The 23,347-nt window shown below is 47.8% G+C and overlaps 1 protein-coding gene across 2 annotated transcripts in view; it reads right to left on the reverse strand.

The window, feature by feature from the left end:
* Window positions 1-23,347, reverse strand: part of PECAM1 (platelet and endothelial cell adhesion molecule 1) — an 86,468-nt gene that overhangs the window by 50,701 nt on the left and 12,420 nt on the right. The window contains exons 2-4 of one of the 2 annotated variants that reach the window (XM_053570789.1): window positions 11,694-11,856; window positions 11,580-11,606; window positions 1,137-1,430 (exon numbers count right to left, since the gene is read on the reverse strand). In XM_053570789.1, the coding sequence (XP_053426764.1) occupies window positions 1,137-1,430; window positions 11,580-11,606; window positions 11,694-11,757 (385 nt within the window). In that variant the 5' untranslated portion in view covers window positions 11,758-11,856. Of the gene's footprint in view, window positions 1-1,136; window positions 1,431-11,579; window positions 11,607-11,693; window positions 11,962-23,347 lie in introns of those variants that run through there. The other variant, XM_053570788.1, reaches the window with a different exon arrangement.

Here is a 23,347-nt window from a genome sequence, read left to right on the forward strand (position 1 = left end):
ATTTCAGAATTATGGAAAAAAAAAAAGAAAAAACAGCCAGTATTTTTAGTACATAGTATTACTGTGATTATTGTTATAATTGATTTGAATGCCAACCACAAGCTAGGATTGACTTTAATTCATGCCACAAACACTTATTGATTACCTGCTATGAGCCAGATTCTTTGTTCAGGATATAAAAGTAAACCAGGCACCATCTCTCTTCTCACGAATTTGTGGTCCACAAGAACAGACAGACATGGGAGGAATAGATGCCATATCAAGAGAAACAACGAAGTGCCCTTTATTGGGAGTTCTCTAGGTGCTGGAAATGATGCTACCCACCCCACCTACATGGTACCTTGTCAGCCTCTCAATAACTGAGCAGGGCACTGCTGTTACCTTCATTTTTCTGATGAAGATTTGGAAGTTAGAGTGGTTAAGGGACTTGTTCAGATTGGGACCTAGGCAGAGCGACTACAGGACCCAATGTCTTAACACAGACAGCCCTGTGGACTTACAGCCACAAATACCATTGACTATAGAGAAAATCTAAGAACTGTAAGGATTGGTACTCTGGGGGAGATTCGTTCTGTTCTGGAAAGTGTCAGAATAAATCATTGAATTGAGTCTTGAAGAAGACATTGTAGTCCACAAGAAGATGAGAGGGAAAAAGTTATCACTGAGAGAGGGAATAGCATGTGCAAAGCAAGGAGGTTAGAAATAACCTGGCCTAGGCCAAGGCGGGTGGATTGGCTGAGCTCACAGGTTCAAGACCAGCCTCAGCAAGCGCGAGATCCCATCTCTAAAAAATAGCCAGGCATTATGGCAGGTGCCTATAGTCCAAGCTACTCAGGAGGCTGAGACAAAAGAATCGCTTGAGCCCAAGAGTTTGAAGTTTCTGTGAGCTATGACCCCATAGCACTCTACTGAGGGTGACAAAGTGCGACTCTGTCTCAAAATAAAAAAAGTAGAAATAACCTGGCCTACTTGGAATATGTCAGACATCTGCATTTTCGGGAAAGTGCCGAGCAGACAAGTAAGAATGCTGATGGGTGGAGAGGGACATCCAGCGTTGTTATCCACGCGCAGTTATTGTTCATACCACTGTGCATTCCGCTTCATCTGCTTGCCTACGTTCAATGCCAAGGACTCACCTTTCACTGATACCTGGTACTGTTGGGTGGTTTTCTCCTTGTTGTTCAGAATCACGGTGCATTTGTAAGTACCCGAGTCATAGACTCGGGCTTGGGGAATAAAAAAACTCTCCACGTTCTTAGTGGAGGAGATGTTGTAAAACAGCACGTCATCCTTGTAGAAGAGCATGAGGTGCTGAGGCTTGATGCGCGAGGTGGTGCTGATATCCACCACGCACTGCAGCGTCAGGTTCTGCCCATTTATCACCGTCCAGTTGGGCAGGCTCTTCATGTGGATGCTGTTGATGGTGAAAGCTGAATGCAAAGGGAAGGAGGGAAGACACTCCTGTTATCTCAGAAAGAACATCATCCTGGTGACCTTCGCCACATCAAACGCAATATTATCACATCCCATGAGGCACTGGGCCCAGGGATCTTAAGTGTCTACAGGGGCAGGCAGGTAATAACTGTGTGCAGTGGGTCAAACATGAGGCAGTTGGTTCAAAGCTGGTGCTATTCCCATTGAGACAGGGTGGGAAAGTGTGACAAATCTAAGATGCATACAGCCTGCGAGCTGCCACATCACAACCCCTGGAGGGAGCAAAGGATTCAGGCAGACAAGTGTTCAAGTTCTGGTTCATCTTTCATTGTGTGACCTTGGGTGGCCAACTTCTCTGAGCTCAGTTTTCTCATTTGTAAGATGGGGTGAAGATACCTTTTTAGGTGTTTTACTAGAGACTTCCAGGAGAATAGCCAGAAAGCACCTAGCACAGTGCCTGGGGCACAGTAAGTGCTTAATAAATGACAGCTACTTCTGGCTGGACCGAATTAGCACAGTCCCAGCTGGCATTTTCTATGTGATAGTCTCAGAGGTCTCACCAAATGGTGAGGACCTAAAACTAGTTCTGAGGCAGCTGCTTGCATTCCCACCCCTACCTGCTATTGAGAAGCAGAGAGCATAGGCTCCCTTCCACTGATGACGGGAAACTCTTATCAAACAGCCAGAGCAGCCACCATGCTCATCCAGCCACCCAGTCTCTCTGCCAGAAACCAGGCTCAGTGTCAACTAGCCAATCACATCACTTCTGGCTGATGTCCTCAGCATTGAATTGGCTTATGTCCAGCAACCATTGGCCGTCAGTAGAATTCAACTAACTAGAGATCACATTTTTTTTTTTTTTTTTTTTGTCACTCTGTCATGCAGGGTAGAGTGGCATGGCATCATCACAGCTCACAGCAACCTCAAACTCCTGGGCTCAAGGGATCTTTCTGCCTCAGTTTTTCTATTTTTAGTAGCAATGGGGTCTTGCTCTTGCTCAGAGCTGGTTCTAAACTTGTGAGCTCCAGCAATCTGCCTGTCTCAGCCTTCCAGAGTACTAGGATTACAGGCATGAGCCACCGCTCCCGGCCCTAGAGATCACATTTTGAAGCTGCTTGACAGTAGCAAGCTTATGGGAAGGTAGATTAAAACTGGACACTCTCTGGCTATTTTAATAAGTATTTTTGTCAGTGGGCTATTGACACTTCACTGCTCTGAGAAGTTTCCAGACTACAAAGGTTCTGGACCATGCTCACTGGTCGGGACTTTTGTCCAAGCTTCAGAGCAGAGCAAGGTAGATCTATTTGTTGAGGCCCTGCCGATAGGTCCTTCTGTGGACACCTATGGCCACTTTCATAGATCTCAAACCACTCCTGTCCCTGTGATTTTCTTTAACAAGTCCACGGATCTGGGCAGTTATTACCTGCCTGCCCCTGTAGACACTTAAGATCCCTGGGCCCAGTGCCTCATGGGATGTGATAATATTGCGTTTGATGTGGCGAAGGTCACCAGGATGATGTTCTTTCTGAGATAACAACCCAAGAACTAGAATATTACCAATACCTGTGTGTCTGCCATACTTCTCTCCCTCCAGAGGTGACCTCTGTGCTGATTTTTAAATATTAATCTTATATCCATGGCCAGGCCTGTGGCTCACGCCTGTAATCCTAGCACTCTGGGAGACCTAGATGGGTGGATTGCTTGAGCTCAGGAGTTAAAGACCAGCCTGAGCAAGAGCGACACCCTGGCCCTAAAAAACAAAGAAAAAAAGTAACCAGGTGTTGTGGCAGGCACCTGTAGTCCCAGCTACTTGGGAGGCTGAGGCAAGAGGATTGCTTGTGTCCAAGAGTTTGAGGTTGCTGTGAGCTATGACACCACAGCACTTTACTGAGGATGACAGAATAAGGCTCTGTCTCAAAAAAAACTCTTATATCCAGCCACCTTTCTAAACTCACATTACTTCAAATAATTTGGGTTTTTAAGTAGACATTATATCATTTGTAAATTCATTGTTATTAAACACAAACACACATTATAGATAAAACAAAAGGTGATGAGGCATGAGTCAAAGACAAGAGTATGTTAGAATCGAGGGTTATGAGCAATCTGATTCTATACAGTTGAGATCCAGAAAAAGAAAAAGGAAGAAGAGAGAAAGACTCGATGTGTAAAGTCTCTTCCCCCTTCACTTGCCCAGTTCTCACCATCCCTCAAGGAAGTAATCACTGGTTTTAGTTTCTTGTGTATACTTCTAGCTAGAGTTTCTTTATGTAAATACAAGCAAATATGAATATAAAGTCTTATTTATTCCTCCTTCACACAGAGGTGGCACCATACACACACGGTTAGGCCCCCTGAAGCACAGAACTTACCGAGAGTTTACGTGGCCTTTATATGCTCTTTTCATCTCATGCATAACATTGTCGACTTGAGGCCTAGTTGTTACCACCACCACAAGCACTTCCTCCCCTTGCTACAGCCAGATCTCAGGAGGTGCCCCAAAGATCTTTGCTTTGTGTTTGTCACACCTGTATGTGGTTGCCTCCCACATTATAACAAGGTAGTTCCATGTGATGACAAAATACTCTAGGTGTGAGGCCAGGCGGATGGCTCATGCCTGTAATCCCAACACTCTTGGGAGGGATCCCAAGGCAGGTGGCTCACCTGAGCTCACAAGTTCGAGACCAGCCTGAGCCAGAGCGAGACTCTGTCTCTAAAAATAGCCAGGCATCGTGGCAGATACCTGTAGTCCCAGCTACTTGGGAGGCTAAGCCAAGAGAATCGCTTGAGCCTAAGTGTTTGAGGTTGCTGTGAGCTGTGATACCATAGCACTCTACTGAGGGTGACAAAGGGTCTCAAAAAAAAAAAAAAAAAATGGGTGGCGCCTGTGGCTCAGTGAGTAAGGCACCGGCCCCATATGCCGAGGGTGGCGGGTTCAAACCCAGCCTCGGCAAAACTGCAACAACAAAAAAAAAAATAGCTGGGCGTTGTGGCGGGTGCCTGTAGTCCCAGCTGCTTGGGAGGCTGAGGCAAGAGAATCGCGTAAGCCCAAGAGTTAGAGTTTGCTGTGAGCCGTGTGACGCCACGGCACTCTACCGAGGGCGGTACAGTGAGACTCTGTCTCTACAAAAAAAAAAAAAAAAAATACTCCAGGGGTACTGGTCTGTCACTTCTAAAATAAGATTTCAAAAGACAATGCAGCTTCCATCCTGGCCACTCCCTCTCCTCTGAGATCCCTCAATTTGGGCAAAGCCAGTTGCCATGTTATGACCAGCCCAGGAACTCAGGCCTCCTGCCAGTGGTCATGCAGGTGAGCTTGGATGCAGAGTCCCCGGGCTTGGTCACACTTTCACATAACTGCAACTCTGAACAACAATTTGTTTGCAAACCCATGAGAGACCCTCAGCCACTCCTGGATTCAGGACCCTCAAAAAAATGTGAGACAATAAACTTTTGTTTTGTTTATTTTTGAGACAGAGCCTCACTCTGTCACCCAGGCTATAGGGCCATGGCCTCAGCCCAGCTCACAGCAACTACAGACTCTTGGGTTCAAGAGCTCCTCCTGCCTCAGCTTCCCAAGTAGCTAGAACTATGCGCGTCCACCACAGCATCCTGCTAATATTTCTATTTTTAGTAGCGATGGAGTCGTCTTGAACTCCTGAACTAAAGGGATCCTCCTGCCTTGGCCTCCCAGAGTGCTAGGATTACAGATGTGAGCCATCATGCCTGATCAATTGTGTGTTATTTTAAGCCATTAACTTATAGGGTAGTTTTATTTTTTTATTTTTCTATTTTTTGCAGTTTCTGGCCAGGGCTGGGTTTGAACCCGCCACCTCCAGCATATAGGGCCAGCGCCCTACCCCTTTGAGGCATAGGCGCCGCCCTATAGGGTAGTTTATTAAGCAGCAATAGATAACAAATGTACCACCCAACCAATCTTCAAAAATCTCTACCTGAGGGTGGCGCCTGTGGCTCAAAGGGGTAGGGCGCTGGCCTCATATGCCGGAGGTGGCGGGTTCAAGCCCAGCCCCAGCCAGAAACTGCAAAAAAAAAAAAAATCTCTACCTGATTCTTGTTTTGATAATACAGAAAAACATTATCCTCTTTTTAAATTAACTGTCTAAGGACTGCCAAACTGAATGACTGTATGTGGGTTTCACCACACACAGAGCAACTGTCCACAGCCTGGAGAAATTGGGCCTCTGGGAGGTGCATGAATGGGCGTTAGGAGGTCCACAAACCACCCCTGGTTGTGTGCACATGTGCTTTTCTAGAGAGAGAGCCACAGAACCCAGGGTCTCGCTGAACCCAGAAAGCTTCCAAACTGTTCTGATCAAGGATAGTGAGCAGAGCAGCCTAAAGAGCTCAGATCTTTCCAGTCTGGAGAGATGAAGGCTGATGGGAAGGGATTCAAAGTTACAAAATCACCATAGCCCAGACAAGGTACCCAGGGGCCACCATGACAAGCCCTATAATACTAAAATGACAGGGCCTACCTCTGGAAAGATAAAACACCATGACTCGGCCAGCCATCTGGCCCTCAGCCTGGAAATGACTCAGAAAGAAGAGGGTGGAGGGGGCCACCTACCATTGTCAGGAAACTCACAGGGAACCACGAAGCACGCTGTCCCTGCTCAATGTCTGTGCTCAGCAGAGAGCATGCTGACCTATCTTCTGTGAATCTCAAGCATCTCCAAGTTCACTTCAGGCACTCGTGCCAGTGCTAGGTCAACAGGGTGAAAAAGAAGTTACCTCTGCTGGCTAAGACAGGTCACTCTGGTGGGACCCAGGGAGCTGGAGTCCAGCGATATCAGTAAGTGCCAAGAGGAAGGGCTGCCCAGGAGAAGTCAAAGAAAATCTGAAGGAAGTAACCCCTGAACCAAGACTGCTACCAAGGGCAGGGGGGCAGGGAGCTCCAGGCAAGAGAACAGCATGTACCAGGGCACAAGGGGCATGAGAAACCAGCTCGCTCCGGGTACTGCCCATTATGAGAACCAGTCTGCGATGCCAGGCCTTGCCTGCTGTGCAGACAAGAGGGGCGGTGTCCAGGAGTCTCCAGGAGGGGGCAGTTAGAAAGACCATCGCAGGAGAGACGGATGCCAGTGAACAGCCTGGACCAGGGTTCCAGTGGAAGCTGATGAGGCCTGAACTAGCAAGGGTGGGCATAGGGAGAATCGGGGCAGAGACAGACTGGAGAACACCTGAGCAGACTTTTTGGGGTGATGAGAATGTTCTAGAATTAGTCAACAGTGACAGTTATACAACCCTGTGAATGTACTGTCACTAATAATAAATCTTATATTATTATTTGGTGCCTGCCCCATATACTAAGGGTGGTGAGTTAGAACCTGGCCACAGCCAAACTGCAAAAAAATAGCCAGGCATTCTGGAGGGCGCCTGTGGTCCCAGCTACTCAGGAGGCTGAGGCCAGAGAATCGCCTAAGCCCAAGAGTTTGAGGTTGCTGTGAGCTGTGATGCCCCAGCACTCTACCAAGGGCAATAAAGTGAGACTCTGTCTCTAAAAAAAAAAGTTTGAGACCAGACTGAGCAAGAGTGAGACCCCATCTCTACTAAAAATAGAAAAACTAGGGGGGCATTGTGGTGGGTACCTGTAGTCCCAGCTACTCAGGAGGCTGAGGCGAGAGGATCACTTAAGCCCAAGAGTTTGAGGTTGCTGTGAGCTGAGATTTCACAGCACTCTACCAAGGGGGATAAAGTGAGACTCTGTCTCAAAACAAACAAACGAACAAATGCCAGAAAAAGACTAGGAAGGAAGACAAAGTCACAGAGGTACAGCTGGGTTTGCAGGGCCTGCAGGGCAACAGGGAGAAGACATCAAAGGGTGGTCCTGTGTGAGGCCAGAGGCCAGAGTTGGATTTGTATCAGAGAATGTGGATTCAGGGAGGGTGCAGGTGTAAAGAGGGGTGCTGAGCTCCAGAGAGGGTAAGATCAGGAACCTGCAGAAACCAGGGGTGGGGTTCAGACCCAGAGAAAAGTCAAAGTCTCCCTGGAGAAGAGGGAGGACAAAACCAGGGAAGAGGATCTATCGGGGTCGGGAAAGAAGGCTTCAGGGGTGATCAACAGTCAGGGGCAGCAAAGGGGTTGGTGAGCTGGGGGGCTGGATGTGTTCTTCGCATTTGGCACCAGGCATCCTTGGTGGCCCCTTAGGTAGGGCGGGGTTGGGGCTGAGACCAGGCCCTGTCAGCTGGAGTGCCAGAGAGGTGAGGAAGCAGAGAGCCACTGTAAACTAGCCTGCAGAGAGATTCCACTGAGAGATGGCTCAATGAGGCGGGCTGCAATATACACGGAGGGGGTGGGTTGTTTGATTTTTCCTTTTCCTAAAAAAGCAAGAGTTACTGATCATGTTTGCAGCCTGAGGGAAAAGAACTGGAAGTGGGGGTAAAGATTCCAGAAGCAGTGGGGGTCGGGAGAATAAATGTGGGGGAGGTGCTGCAGGAGGGATGGGCCCAGAGCCCAGGGTGGGTTGGGGGTGAGGTGGTGGTGGACGGTCCCTCTGAAGCTGGGAGGGATGCCCGGGAGGATGGGTGGGGAGGCAGATAAGCTTGGAGCCAGGCCCAGGAGGGAAGTTGAGGGAGTTCCCTCCAGACGTCTGTTTTCTAGGTGAAGATGGAGCTAAGGTCATCTCCTGAGGACAGGCAGGCTGTAGTTGGGGGAGGAAGTTTAGGGGGCTGAGAAGGCCTGGGCTAGGAGGAGGGGACAGGGATGAGGCTGGCCAAAGATCTCAACTGTGGGTGCAGAGTGGGGACGCGGAACAAGGAGCAAGTTCGCAGGCTACGCACTGCACAGGCCGGTCTGGGGAGGCCCGAGGGGAGACCTGATCCCAGCCCCTCTGCTAACCCCTGTATGGACCTGGCACAGCGCCATGTGGCCTCCAGGGTGAAATGAGGCAGGGGCCTGAGGAAGCAACCTCTCCCTCCTCTAAGTCCTGTAGTTCCCAGGTCTGCCTTGAGGCACAAAGAACATTCTCTAGGAACCCAGGAAAGGGAGCAACTGCCCTCCATCTGAGGCAAAGAGGGAGCCCCAAAGCACAGGATGCCTGCAGGGGGGAGGCTGGTCTGCTGGGTGGGGTCTGGACAAGAGCTGGGGCAAGTGGGCTGGAGTGGACAGAGGGGGAGTGGGTGGGGCAGGAGCCCGGATAGTCAAGGTGGGCTGGGACCCTGCAGTAAAGGCCAGTATCTCTTATTAGTCACTGCGTCCCTGGCAGGTGAGTCACCTAATCAATCCACTCCCAGCTCACACCCACTCTCTGCATAGATTCTGTTTTCATCCACACTTTACAGACTGGGGGAAAAGCTGGAAGAGGCAAAGGAAAACTGGTCTGAAAGACTTGGTCAGGTCTAATGGCTTCAGGTAGATGGTCAGATCTCGGAGAGCAGAGGCTCTAGGGCCCATGCCCACTGACTGGGTGGCCATTTCAGAGGCTTGGCAACACCACCAGTCAAGCAGGACAATCATGAAGACAATGGACGTCCTGCCCCTATGGGTTGTTGCCATGGGGATCTGATGCCCAAGGAAGCACTGACCGCTGAGTAGAGAAGCCCTACAGGCTGGCTGTGCTAGTGGCCAACCAGCCCTCCCACTCTGGGCGGTTGCCCTGAGGCTCGGCTCAGTCAGCAACTGATATCCAACAACCTCACTTCCAAAGAGCTGTGCAACGTGCCTGCGACTCAGTCACCCCATTCTTTGCCTACCGAAGTGACTTCTGACAAGGGGATAGTGTTCTGTGGGCTCTCCCTCCATTCCTAGGCCCAGCCCCAACTTAGCTCCCTTATTCATGTGGTCCCAGATAAAGCAGAATAAAACCCTCTTATCTTAAGACAAAGGTTCAAAATCAGCTATTAAATGGATAATAAACCGGACTTCAAAGATAGGCAGTGGGCGGCGCCTGTAGCTCAGTGAGTAGGTGCCGGCCCCCTGTACTGAGGGTGGTGGGCTCAAACCCGGCTCCAGCCAAACTGCAACAAAAAATAGCCGGGTGTTGTGGTGGGCACCTGTAGTCCCAGTTACTCAGGAGGCTGAGGCAAAAGAATCACTTAAGCCCAAGAGCTGGAAGTTGCTGTGAGCAACTCTACCTAGGGCAACATAGTGAGACTCTGTCTCTAATGAAAAAAAAAAAAAGATAGGCAGCAACTTCCCTTCCCTTTGTGCAAATACAAATAGTGCAGATTTAATCATAGCCTCATAGGTGGATGGGAAACGAGATCCAGTATATGGTTTTGATTGTTTTAGAGGGGAAAAAAAGTTGTAGCAACAATTTAAGCTATGTTCTGTTTTCTTGTGCCTGACAAATCAATTATATCCCATTTGCAAATAAAAACAATTGGAATAGGTTAGGATATGAAAAGAAGCAGTGAAGGAAGAACAACAAAAAATGAATTAGGGAATTGTTCGTTTTTATTGCCTGTCCAATCTTAGCCAACAGTAATTCACCAGGGTCTAGAAAATGTATGCTATCTCTAAAACATACTGATTAGAACTTGGCTTAGGCTAGGAAAGATGGCTCACGCCTGTGATCCCAGCACTTTGGGAGGCCATGGCAGGAGGATCACTGGAGCTCATGAGTTCTGGACCTACTTGGGCAACATAGTGAGTCCCCAACTCCACAGAAAAATTAAATGATTAGCCAGGCATGGTGGTATGAGACTATGTAGTCCCAGCTACTTGGGAGGCTGAGGGCTAAAGTAGGAGGAACTCTTGAGCCCAAGAGTTCGAGACTGCAGTGAGCCTTGATTGCCACTGTATTCCTCTTGGGGCGACAAAGTGGAGACCCTGTCTCTTAAAAAAAAGAAAGAAGGGGGCAGCGCCTGTGGCTCAGTCGGTAAGGCGCCAGCCCCATATACCGAGGGTGGCAGGTTCAAACCCGGCCCCGGCCAAACTGCAACCAAAAAATAGCTAGGCGTTGTGGCGCCTGTAGTGCCTGTAGTCCCAGCTACTCGGGAGGCTGAGGCAAGAGAATCGCTTAAGCCCAGGAGTTGGAGGTTGCTGTGAGCTGGGTGAGGCCACGGCACTCTACCGAGGGCCATAAAGTGAGACTCTGTCTCTACAAAAAAAAAAAGAAAAAAGAAAGAAGGGCTGGGCATGGTAGCTCATGCCTGTAATCCCAGCACTTGGGAGGCTGAGGCAGGTGGATTGCCTGAGCTCACAGGTTGGAGACCAACCTGAACCAGACCGAATCCCCATCTCTAAAAAATAGCCAGGCGTTGTGGTGGGCACCTATAGTCCCAACTACTTGGGAGGCTGAGGCAAGACGATCACTTGAACCCAAAAGTTTGAGGTTGCTGTGAGCTAAGACACCACAGCACTCTACCCAGGGTGACAAAGTGTGACTCTGTCTTTAAAAAAAAAAGAAGAACTTCGCTTAGAATGAGAGTCTTTTTATCTAAGCTCCTCTACAATGCCAAAATGGGCTGGGTGCAGTGGCTCATGCCTGTAATCCTAACACTCTGGAAGGCAGAGACATGAGGCTCAATGGAACTCAGGAGTTCAAGACCAGCCTGAACAACAGTGAGACCCCATTTCTACTAAAAATAGAAAAATTAGCTGGGCATTGTGGCAGGCACCTATGGTCCCAGCTACTGGAGAGGCTAAGGCAGGAGGATCACTTGAACCCAAGAGTTTGAGGTTGCCATGAGCTAGGCTGATGCCACAGCACTCTAGCCTGGGCAACATAGTAAGACTCTGTCCCCCCCGCAAAAAAAAAAGCCAAAATGGAATAAATTTTAATTATCAACTGGGATGTTTTTCTCAAATGTTATGAATATTGAACCAAACAATTTTTGTTTATTGTTTGTTTTAGAGACAGAGTGTCACTTTGTTGCCCTCGGTAGAGTGCTGTAGTGTCACAGCTCACAGCAACCCCCAACTCCTGGGCTTAGGTGATTCTCTTGCCTCAGCCTCCCAAGTAGCTGGGACTACAGGCGCCCACCACAACGCCCGGCTATTTTTTTTTTTTTGCTGCAATTTGGTGGGGCCGGGTTCGAACCCGCCACCCTCGGTACATGGGGCCGGCACCTTACCCACTGAGCCACAGGCGCCGCCCTGAACCAAACGATTTAACATGCATTTTAAGAATCAGAGAAGAGAAGGTAGAAACATTAGTTTTACAGTAAAAACATCAGACTTACAGTTTTCTTGGCCCTTAAGGCTCGAACCTGGAAGAGACAGAAGAAATGTGTTGAATTCAGAAGCTCCAGTTCTCACCAAGGCAAAGTGCTGTGGGAAGAGAATGAAAGACTCACAGAGCAGGAGCACCAGCAGGACTCCCAGCTGCATCTTGGCCCCTCGGGCGCAGCTCAGCTGCATGCTGAGATGTGGAGACTGCCCGGCACAGTCTGTGCTGCCTTCACACCATGCCTTTTGGGCAGAAGTCACGTCCCACACGCCACAGATGAGAAACTTGCCCTGTGAAAAACAGAAACCACTCTGGTAAGGTCTGCAGGTGCTTGCAGAGAGACTGGCTGTGGTGCTGGTCAAGTAATGGCGGCCATTGCTGGAAACCCAGAACAATGAAGCCTGGGCTGGCCTGATATCTCCTCAGGAAATGACTGGCCTTCCTGAGGGCCCACTGAGCACAGTTGCTTTGTTTAGTTTCTTTAGGGAAAAACAAGGCACAAGTGACATTTGCCTCAGAGTTCTTGACCTTTCCATCCCACCTAGGTTTGGGGGTCCTTCTCAAGCAGGGAGGATCTTGTGCCTAGGTGTTCCCTGCTGCCACCCAAAAGGTTTCTTTCTCTGGGCAGCCAGCAAGTTCTCTCTGCTTTTCCTGTGCTCCCCTCTTCCAAAAGGGAGCTCTTTCCACTTTGCATAAATCTGGGCTGCCTGGCTTTCCTGGGCTGAGTCTTGCCCCAAATCACGCAGTCCCTGTCATTAGGGAACCTCCCATCAGGGACAAGCCAAACTTGGAACTCAGTGGACGGAGGAGGTTCTCCCGGCCTCTGCAGTGGGTTTGGTGTGGGTGACTTAGGCAGCCTTAGGAGGTGCCCACACCTCCTGGAGCCCCTCCTCTAGCCTACATGCCCAGGACTCCTGGCTACTTGATGCCAGGGACAGTGTCTGGTCCCTAGCAGGTGATGGAACAGCATTTGTAGAGTGGATGATAGTCGGGGGGGAATGAAGATGACTTACTGAATTGTCTGAATTAGATTATCCATGGCCTGAGGGTGCCATGTTGTTCTGAAATGCTACCCTAGAGGTATTCCACTTGGAAAAGCTAAGACATTTGAGCCGGTGACAATGGAAACCAGACTTCTCTGTCTTGGGGTCAATACCAAGAAACAACGGCTTCTAGCTAAAAAATAATTCCTCTGACCTAGAGTACAATAGAAGTTTTGATAAGAGCTGTTGAAGAGGAATACACTTTTTACTCTTTTATTTCCAGAGATTTTTTTTTCCCCTATAATATGGTTTATTTTTTTTTTCCCCCATTGCCCACTCTAAGCTATCTTCCTTGGCAACCTACTAGAAATTTCCCTTACTCATCTACCAAATTTTGATTTGGGAGGGGGGAAAAGGGAACATCGTGAGTAATAAAATAAATTTTGACTTCAATGGTAATTCTTAGGTATTGCAGAATAAGCAACTTCTGCATCAAAATGACACTCAAGTAAGTGATGAATGTCCAGATTCCATGCCTCAAAATTCAAAGTAAACTTCTAAAGCAGAAATTGTACTCTACAAAATTCTAATAACCTAAAAAAAAAATTCTAATACTTTTAGAGTAATACAGGAAAATAAAGCTACATTTCAAAATTAATGTTAATTTTTTTTTTTCTTTGTAGAGACGGAGTCTCACTGTACCGCCCTCGGTAGAGTGCCGTAGTGTCACACGGCTCACAGCAACCTCTAACTCTTGGGCTTACGCCCCAAGAGTTGGGACTACAGGCGCCCGCCACAACGCCGGGCTATTTTTTGGTTGCAGTTTGGCCGAGGCTGGGTTTGAACCCGCCACCCTCAGCATATGGGGCCGGCGCCCTACTCACTGAGCCACAGGCGCCGCCCTAATGTTAATTTTTTAAAAAGCAGAAAAACAATATCCCACAATCCATATCAGGAACCAGAAAATATTCCAAAAGGACCAATGAAACAAATGAAACAATGGAAGCTCTAGAAAAACATAAAAGAATTTTTCAGCATGCCAGAGGCTGGATTAACCATAATTTAAAATCCAGAAGCCATGAAATAAAAGATTGACAAATTGTACTCTATGAAAAAAAGTTCTGCTAGGAAGGAAGCAAAGAAGGAGGAACAGAGGGAGGGAGGGAGGGAACGAGGGAAAGAAGGAAGGAAGGAAGGAAGGCAATGACAACTACAACCAAAAAATAGCCGGGCATTATGGCAGGCACCTGTAGTCCCAGCTACTTGGGAGGGTGAGGCAAGAGAACCGCTAAGCCTAAAAGTTGGAGGTTGCTGTGAGCTGTGATGCCACAGCACTCTACCCAGGGTGACAGGTTGAGATTCCGTCTCAAAAAAAATAAATAAATAAAATAAAATAAGGGGAAAAAATAGTCAAGAGAAAAACTATAAACTGGAAAAAATATTTGTAACTCATATCATAGGCAAAGGACTAACTTCCCTAATATGTACAGAACTTTTAGAAATTAAGAAGAAAGGCCAAGTGCAGTGACTCATGCCTATAATCCTAGCACTCTGGGATGCCAACGCCGGTGGATTGCTTGAGCTCAGGAGTTTGGGCTGATGTGGCCAGCGCCTGTAGTTTTAGCTACTTGGGAGGCTAAGGCAAAAAGAACACTTGAGCCCAAGAATTTGAGGTTGCTGTGAACTATGATGCTAGGGCACTTTACCCACAATGACAAAGTGAGACTCTGTCTAAAAAAATAAAAACAAGGGTGGCACCTGTGGCTCAAGGAGTAGGGCGCCGGTCCCATATGCCAGAGGTGGCGGGTTCAAACCCAGCCCCGGCCCAAAAATCACAAAAAATAAATAAAATAAAATAAAAACACAAACAAAAAAAAACAGCAATACAGTAGAAAAATGGCAAAGGCTATGAACACATAGTTTCCATGCTAATGATTACAAAATGCCTGCTCAGGGATTACCTGACTCTTTAAAATTCTGCAATTTTGTTTGATTTGCTGTTGCTTTACAACAGGATATCCTTCAGTCTGTACTTGAGGGTAAACTTTAACTTGTGAAAGTCCCCAGCAAGGCAAAAGACTGTTATCTGTGGTGGGGGGGATGGGTGGGAAAAACTGAGTGGTGACTTTTCTTGGTAAAGTTTTCTATACTTTTAGTTTTTCAGTCACGCGACTGAATTAGCTTTTAAAATTTTAAGACATTTAAAAAAAAATTTTTTTTTTTTTTTTTTTGAGACGGAGTCTCGGTAGAGTGCCTTGGCGTCCTAGCTCAGATCAACCTCAAACTCTTGGGCTCAAGCAATCCTTTTACCTCAGTTTTTTTTGCTTTGTTTTTTTTGTTTGGTTTTTAGTAGAGACGGGGTCTCACTCTTGCCTAGGCTGGCCTCGGCCTCCTGCACTCAAGCAATCCACCCTTGAGCCACCATGCCTAGCCTGAAAAAACTTTTAATTTTTATAACAGCCTCGTAGAGTTATAATCAACATACAATAAACTGCACTCAGATAAGTTTTGACAGACGTAAATCAGTGAAAAAACAACCGCAATCAAGAAAGCGAACATATCCCTGACCCCCCAAGTTTCCTTGTGCTCTATGTCATCCCTCCCCACCTGCCACCCTCTCTCCTCACACATCATCCCCCATTGTTTAGAGATGAAAGGAGGTTAAAGGGGACTCAGTTAACCAAGTATGTGTGTTCCTGGGAGATGTAACCTCTAGCCTGTGACCCATAATCGCTAGCCCATGAATGATTCCCACATAACACAAAGATAAGGATCCCTGTTCACAAAACAGTGCATACCAAGGTTGCCACCAACATCGGGAGACTAACAGACACTGTCATACAATCACTAGTGAGAGAACAGTTAATAGTTACAGATATAGGCTGGGCTCCGGGGCTCGGGGGCTCGATGGCTCATGCCTGTAATCCTAGCGCTCTGGGAGGCCAAGGCTGGTGGATCACTTGAGCTCATAAGGTCAAGACCAGTCTAAGCAAGAGTAAAACCCCGTCTCTACTAAAAATAGAAAAACTGAGGCAAGAGGATCACTCGAGCCCAAGAGTTGGAGGTTGCTGTGAGCTATGATGACACCATGGCACTCTACCCAAGGTGACAGCTTGAGACTCTGTCTCAAAAAAAAAGAAAAGAAAGAAATCACTGATACAGGGCCAGGTGTGGTGCCTCATGCCTATAATCCTAGAACTCTCGGAGGCTGAGGTAGATGGATTGCTTGCGCTCAGGAGTTCAAACCCAGACCCTGTCTCTACTAAAAATAGAAAAACTAGTCAGGCCTAGTAGTGCACATCTGTAGTCCTGGCTTCTTGGGAGGCTAAGGCAAGAGAATCGCTTAAACCCAAGAGTTTGAGGTTGCTGTGAGCTGTGACTGCACAGCACTCTACCCAGGGAGACAAAGTGAGACTCTGTCTCACACACACACAAAAAAAGTTACTACAAAGTAAAGAAAATTGGATTTATGTGACAACTGAGGTAATCCACAGCCAAGAAAACCAGTACAGTCCCCCTAAAGACCCAAGGGGAATTCCTGGAAATTCTTATAGATGAATGTAGGAGGAATTGAGATGAAAAGTACTTATATTGGGGTATTGCCTTTGTGTGGGGTCTCCTCTTGAGAGGGGGACCCTTTTCCACTCTCTGGAAAATCCTATGTTTATCTCTGAATTTCTTTACTCTTTTTCTTCACTTCAAATAAAAACGCTGTCATGGGAGGCCAAGGTGCGTGGATTACCTGAGCTCACAGATTCGGAGACCAGCCTGAGCAAGAGCGAGACCCCCATCTCTAAAAATAGCTGAGCGTTGTGGGGGGCACCTGTAGTCCCAGCTACTCAGGAGCCTGAGGCCAGGGAATTGCTTGAGTCCAAGAGTCTGAGGTTGCTGTGAGCTGTGACACCACAGCACTCAATCAGGGGTAACAAAGCGAGACTGTCTCAAAATAAAACAACAACAACAAAAAAAAACACCCCAACTCTGTGTTATACTATATTGGAGTCCCAGCTGCCTCTCTTTCCATTACCCCAGTTTCCTTAGCTAAACTTGCTAGTTCTGCTGAGTGAACAGAATCAGTTCCACTGAACAGCTCAGAGCTCACCTCTAACAACCAGGTAAGCACTGATCTTCTTTTTGTCACTATAGATTACTTGTATTTTCTAGAATTTTAGACAAATAGACTCATACAGCATGTACGCTTTTTTTTTTTTTTTTTTTTGCAGTTTCTGGCCGGGGCTGGGCTTGAACCCGCCACCTCAGGCATATGGGGCCGGTGACCTACTCTTTTGAGCCATAGGCACCGCCCCCACTATATACTCTTTTATTATTATTGTAATTATTTCTGGCCTGTCCTCTTTCAATCAGCATAATTATTTTGAAATTCTTCCTTGTTGCTGGGGAGGTCAATCCTTCATTCTTTCCTGCTGCTGTGTAGCCTCCATGGTGTGAACATACCAGTTTATTTATCCACGTACCTACTGATGAAATTGGGGCTGTTTCCACCTTGGGGCCAATACAGATAAAGCTGCTGTGGACAAACCTTTGGCTGGACATAGACTTTCATTTCTCTTGGGTAAATAATAGGAATACAGAGGATGCCAAAAAATATGTATATACACTTTAACAAAAGGGAAAAACTGTATTGAAATGGTAATACTAAATATATACCAATATTAAAAAATGAGTACAAGTCACGTTGAGCACCTCTTGTAACTTCAGAAAGCAACGGTGACTTGGAGTTAACTCCATCACACTCCATTGGTCTGTTTTCTTCTCTCACTGTCTCTTCCTTGTTCTCATGGAAATAGCTTCCTTCTCTCTCATAAAACTGAAGCGATTTGTTCCATTGTTCATTTTATTTATTTATTTATTTATTTTTGAGACAGAGTTTCACTCAGTCATCCTAGGGTGGAGTGCTGTGACGTCATAGCTCACAGCAACCTCAAACTCTTGGGCTTGAGCAATACTCCTGCCTTAGCCTCCTGAGTAGCTGGGACTATAGGCACCTGACCCAATGTCCAGCTACTCTTTCTAATTTTAGTAGAGATGTGGTCTTGCTCTTGCTCAGTCTGGTCTTGAAATCCTAAGCTCAAGCTATCCACCTACTTCAGCCTCCCAAAGTGTTTAGAATTGCAGGCATGAGCCACCACATCCAGCCCCACTGTTAATTTGTAAAGTATGAATGTCTTATTAAAAATTAAAAATGGGGGGGCAATGCCTGTGGCTCAAAGGGGTGGGGCGCTGGCCCCATATGCTAGAGGTGGTGGGTTCAAATCCAGCCCCGGCCAAAAACTGCAATAAATAAATAAATAAATAAAGGAAGGAAGTGAACTATGTCACATCACATTTCTAAAAAAAAAAGGATTAAAAATGGGGTGGCCTCTGTGGCTCAGTGGGTAGGGCGCCGGCCCCATATCCCGAGGATGGTGGGTTCAAACCAGGCTCCGGCCAAACTACAACAACACAAAAATAGCCTGGTGTTGTGGCGGGTGCCTGTAGTCCCAGTTATTTGGGAGGCTGAGGCAAGAGAATCACCTAAGCCCAAGAGCTGGAGATTGCTGTGAGCTGTGATGCCACAGAACTCTACCTAGGGCAATAAAGTGAGACTCTGTCTCTAAAAAAAAAAAAAGCTGCCTGCTGGAATAAACCTCAGGAAGTGGTTTCTCTGGTGGTGGGGTGGGCAGAGGAAAGGAGGGGCAGCAGAGGCAGCAGACAGGTGAGACCTGAGGGCCCCAGGCACTGCAGGCCGCTCATCTATTTCAACACTATGGTGATTGAAAATGTGATTCATGGCCACTTCCACCAGCCTGTGCCCTGTGGGTCTGATTGGTGATGAGCAAGACTAACCCCTAAGTTACACTGGGTTTGGGACACACTCCAGCGGGGATCTTCCATGTACTAACGTGTACATAAGCCTGTGGTTTCTCTGCAGTTTAATAGCTTTGATGCTTTGAGGCTCATGTTTCTCACCTATCAAATGGTAAAATATACCCATCTACCCGTTGTATAGGCTTGTTAGGAACATTAAATTGGAGCTAGCGTTTGAAAGCACATTTCACCAGCAGAGCACAATAAGAACATAGTGACAGGGCGGCACGTGTGGTCAAATGGGTAAGGCGCCGGTCCCATATGCCGGAGGTGGAAGGTTCAAACCCAGCCCCGGCCAAAAAAAAAAAAAAAAAAGAACATAGTGACAATAAGATAACATCAATAGTTACCCGTCGCTCGGTGGGTAGGGCACCGGCCATGTACCCTGAGACTGGTGCTTTCGAACCTGGCCCCGGTCAGCTAAAACAACAATGACAACTGCAACAACAACGACAACAACAACAACAAAAAGCCATGGCTCAGCGCCTGTAGCTCAGCGGCACACCACATACACCAAGGCTGGCGGGTTTGAATCCAGCCCCGGCCTGCCAAACAACAATGACAACTGCAACAAAAAAATAGCTGGGAATTGTGGCGGGCGCCTGTAGTCCCAACTACTTGGGAGGCTGAGGCAAGAGAATTGCTTGAGCCCAAGAGTTTGAGGTTGCTGTGAGCTATGATGTCACAACTCTACCAAGGGTGACATAGTAAGACTCCATCTCAAAAAAAAAAAAAAAATAGTTATGTTGCACAGTAACAACATTGGTTGTTGGTCTGGTTTGGACCCTTGGCTGCCCTATCTGAGTGACTGCCCTATCTGAGTGACTGCCCTGCTGGGTAGCTCAGCTGTCCTAATGAGCCCAAGGCTGAGGGCTCCATGCCCATTCTTCCATGCCCACCCACGGATTGCTCTTGTAGCTCTAGCCTGGCCTCTCACAAAGGTGGGCAGCTGGACAAAAGGGAGGAAGGTGGGGACTATGTGTGTGTGTGAGGTGTCTGTGCTGTTTCATCCCTTGCTGGAGGCCCCTCCTGTGACAGGGGACATAGCTATATTGTGACTCATAGCCATAGCATTTTGGCCTGTGTAGGTCCCTTCCTCCAGAAGAAAAATTAAAAAAATACATACTTTTTGAGACAGAGTCTCACTTTGTCATGCTTGGTAGAGTGCTATGGCATCACAGCTCACAGAAACCTCAAACTCTTGGGCTCAAGCAATTCTCTTGCCTCAGCCTCCCAAGTAGTTGGGACTACAGGCGCCCGCCACAACACCTGGCTATTTTTAGAGACTGTCTCTCTCTCTCTCTCTGCCTCAGGCTGGTCTTGAACCCGTGAGTTCAGGTGATCCACCCACCTTGGGCTTCCAAGTGCTAGGATTACTAGCATGAGCCACCACACTTGGCCTTAAAAATATTATTTTACAACTACATTGGTATACCTAAGAATATTGATATCATACATTTAAAATGTTTCTTTGACCCAAAAGGCTTTTCTTATTCTTCTGGTTAATGTTTTTGAGGGCCCTGGCACTGTGCCTCCTGGGCTTAATGGAGATGTTGGCCCTGATAACAGATGGACCTCACAAGTGGCCTGAGGGGGTAAGGGACCCCCTCTCTCCTGCCTCAAGTGGGCTGTTCACTAGCCTAGGAAGAGCACCACTGTGTTCCAGGCACTGAAGCAAAAACAAGTGTTTGTGTGTTCTGTTCTCTAAAACACAAAAGCATAAGCAATAAAAAAAAAAAAATAGGTTAGATTTCATCAAAATTAAAAAATTTTTGTATTCCAAAGGACACTGTCAGGAAAGTGAAAGGTAATTAATTCAAAGAATGGAAGAAAATATTTAGAAATCATATGTCTGGGGTGGCGCCTGTGGCTCAGTGAGTAGGGCGCCGGCCCCATATACCGAGGGTGGCAGGTTCAAACCCAGCCCCGGCTGACCTGCAACCAAAAAATAGCCGGGTGTTGTGGCGGGCGCCTGTAATCCCAGCTGCTCGGGAGGCTGAGGCAGGAGAATCGCTGAAGCCCAAGAGCTAGAGGTTGCTGTGAGTCCTGTGACATCATGGCACTCTACTGAAGGCGGTAAAGTAAGACTCTGTCTCTACAAAAAAAAAAAAAGAAATCATATGTCTGATAAGAGTCTAGGATCCAGGATATATAAATAATGCTTACCATTCACCAACAAAAAAACAACCATTTTAAAAATGAATTGGCAGCCGGGTGCAGTGGCTCCCGCCTATAATCCCAGCACTTGGGAGGCACTTCCTTTCCTTTGGGCAAGAAAAGGAAGCTTTGAGCTCAGAAGTCCGAGACCAGCCTGAGCCACAGCGAGACTCCCATCTCTAAAAACTGGCCAGGCATTGTGGCAGGCGCCTGTAGTTCCAGCTATTTGGGAGGCTGAGGCAAGAGGATTACTTAAACGCAAGAGTTTGAGGTTGCTGTGAGCTAAGATGTCATAGTACTCTACTAAGGGTGACGAAGTGAGATTCTGTCTCAAAAAAAAAAAAAAATGGGAAAGAGGTGGCTCATGCCTATAATATTAGCACTTTTGAGGCTGGGAGTTCAAGAACAGCCTGGGTGACATAGTGAGATCTCATCTCTAAAAATATAGAAAAATTGGGCTGGGCCTGGTGGCTCACACCTGTGATCTTAGCCCTCTGGGAGGCTGAGGCAGATAGATTGCTTGAGCTCACGTATTGGAGAGAAGCCTGAGCAAAAGTGAGATCTCATCTCTACAAAAAATAGAAAATCTGAGGCAAGAGGACTGTGTGAGCCCAAGTGTTTGAGCTTGCTGTGAGCTAGGATGCCACAGCACTCTACCCAGGTGACAGCTTGAGACTGTCTCAAAAAAAAAAAAAGGGGACCTCAAAGAACTCTCTAGTCCTTTCCATCATGTGAGGACACAGCAAAAATATGGCCATCTCTGGACCAGAAAGCTGGCCCTCACCAAATGTGGAATCTGTGGGAGCCTTGATCTTGGATTTCTTAAGCTCCAGGACTGTGAGAAACAAAATTTTGTTGTTTCTAAACCACTCGGTCTATGATACTCTGTTATAGCAGCCTGAACAAACTAAGATACTACGTAAGGTGACGGGTGACGTTCACAGGCTCCAGGGTCAGGGCCTGATATCTCTGGGGGCCCCCTGTGCCTGTCTGGTTTGCATGAAGCCTCCCTAACAGATCCTATATGGCGTCTTTCTGGGCAGAAGACTCAGACCCAGCCCCTGACTTGACACACCTGAGTCACAAGGCCAGGCGTAGCTTCATGGGTGCGAGGCCTGTGCTGTCCCACAGGACCCTCTGCTCAGAAACTCCCACTCTTAGTTTCATGCCCTGCAGCTACCATCTTAATAATTTCTGATTTTCGTTTGCACTGGACCCACAAATTAGAAAGCTGTTCCAACATGTGACTTGGGGCAAGAAAAGGAAAAGATAAGAAGGGGTGGGTGGAAGTCTGCCCCTCCACACACAGACTCCCCACACCTGCCCCACCAGCCTGCGCCCATGCCCACTCTCTGCTTAGAAAGAATGTCCTGGTCCCTAACTCCCCACTTTAACCTAGATGATGCCTCCCCTCCTGGCCAGCTCAAAGGAGACTCCTAGACCAGGCCGGGTCAGCTGGTGCACACTCTCTAAGCTCTCCATAATGCTCCCTGGCACCCATCACTGTTGGGAATCACATATTTATCTGTGTGATTCCTGATAAGTCTCTCCTCTTGTGGCTATCAGCTCCATGTGGACAGTGATGGGTCTGTTGGGCTCCTGGCTGGGCCCCTGTGGTCTATATGATGCCCAGGACACAGTAGAGCCCTGATAAATATTTGCTAAGTGAGTGAGTGAGCTGGAAGCAGGGCCCGGATGTACCCATCATGTACAATGGCATCACGTACAATGGCAATGGGCCATGGTGTCAGATTTGCTCTGGGTAGCTGCCTCAGCACTCAGCCGGGCCCCTTGGGACTGGTAGGGGGCTAATGTTAGGCTGTAAGCCCCTGAGGCAAGATTCAGCCCTAAAGAGAGGGCAGGCCCGAGACCAGCACAGATGACCAGGGGCAGCAGGAGTCAAAGAGGAGGTGAGTTTGTGATGGTTTGGGGGCTGCCCCTCAGGAGGGGCCTGGCCAGGCTGCATCAGTAGCCAATGACACACATGGCTGACCTGCCCTGTCTTCCCCTTGGGGGTGGGGGGAAAGGCACATGGCTAGCAGCAGGCCAGGGCAGTCCAGGGCTGCAGGGGGCCTGGGACAGTCACTTCTGACCTATCAGACACACTCAGGGCAGGGCTGCCGGATTTAGCAAACAAAAATGTCTGACGCCAGTTATAACTGAATTTAATGCAACATGTGATTTCTCTAGTACAACCCCCTGCTGTACAGGATATACTAAAAAATCACATGTTGTTTATCTGACATTCAAGTGTAATGGGCATCCAGGGTGTTTTCTGACAACACTCATCAGGACCCCTTCCGGGAAGCAGCCTGTTGGAGGAACATCTTGGGCTATGCTGGGCTCTGGGCCTGAAGCAGTCCGATTCCCCCCGCCCCTTTTTTCTTCTTTCTTGTAAGGTTTTTGCAGATTAGAGGAAGTGGGCTCTAGACCAGGCCCAGGAAATAGCAGGCCAGATCCTCTAGGAAGAAACAGCGAGGGGCATGGGAGGACAGCGTCTCTTGTTCCTGCATGCCTCACTCTGGGCTCCAAAGAGAGAGAGACACAGGCCCGGCCCAGCCCTCCAGGGGTTGCTTAGGAGGCTGAGTTAAGCTCCTCTTGGGAGATAAAGAATGAGAAAGTTCCACGTGACACGGTGCCTTTCCTGGCAGCCTCTCTAGCTTTCCTTGTCTTAGTAGGGTGGATTACAGTATCTACTCATAGGGTGGTGCCTTATGCATCTTTCTGATGACTGATTCTATCCTCTGACTGCTCCCTCCCAGCTTTGAGTCCT

Source organism: Nycticebus coucang, chromosome 18, assembly GCF_027406575.1.
Source record: "Nycticebus coucang isolate mNycCou1 chromosome 18, mNycCou1.pri, whole genome shotgun sequence".
Taxonomy (NCBI): Eukaryota; Metazoa; Chordata; class Mammalia; order Primates; family Lorisidae; genus Nycticebus; species Nycticebus coucang.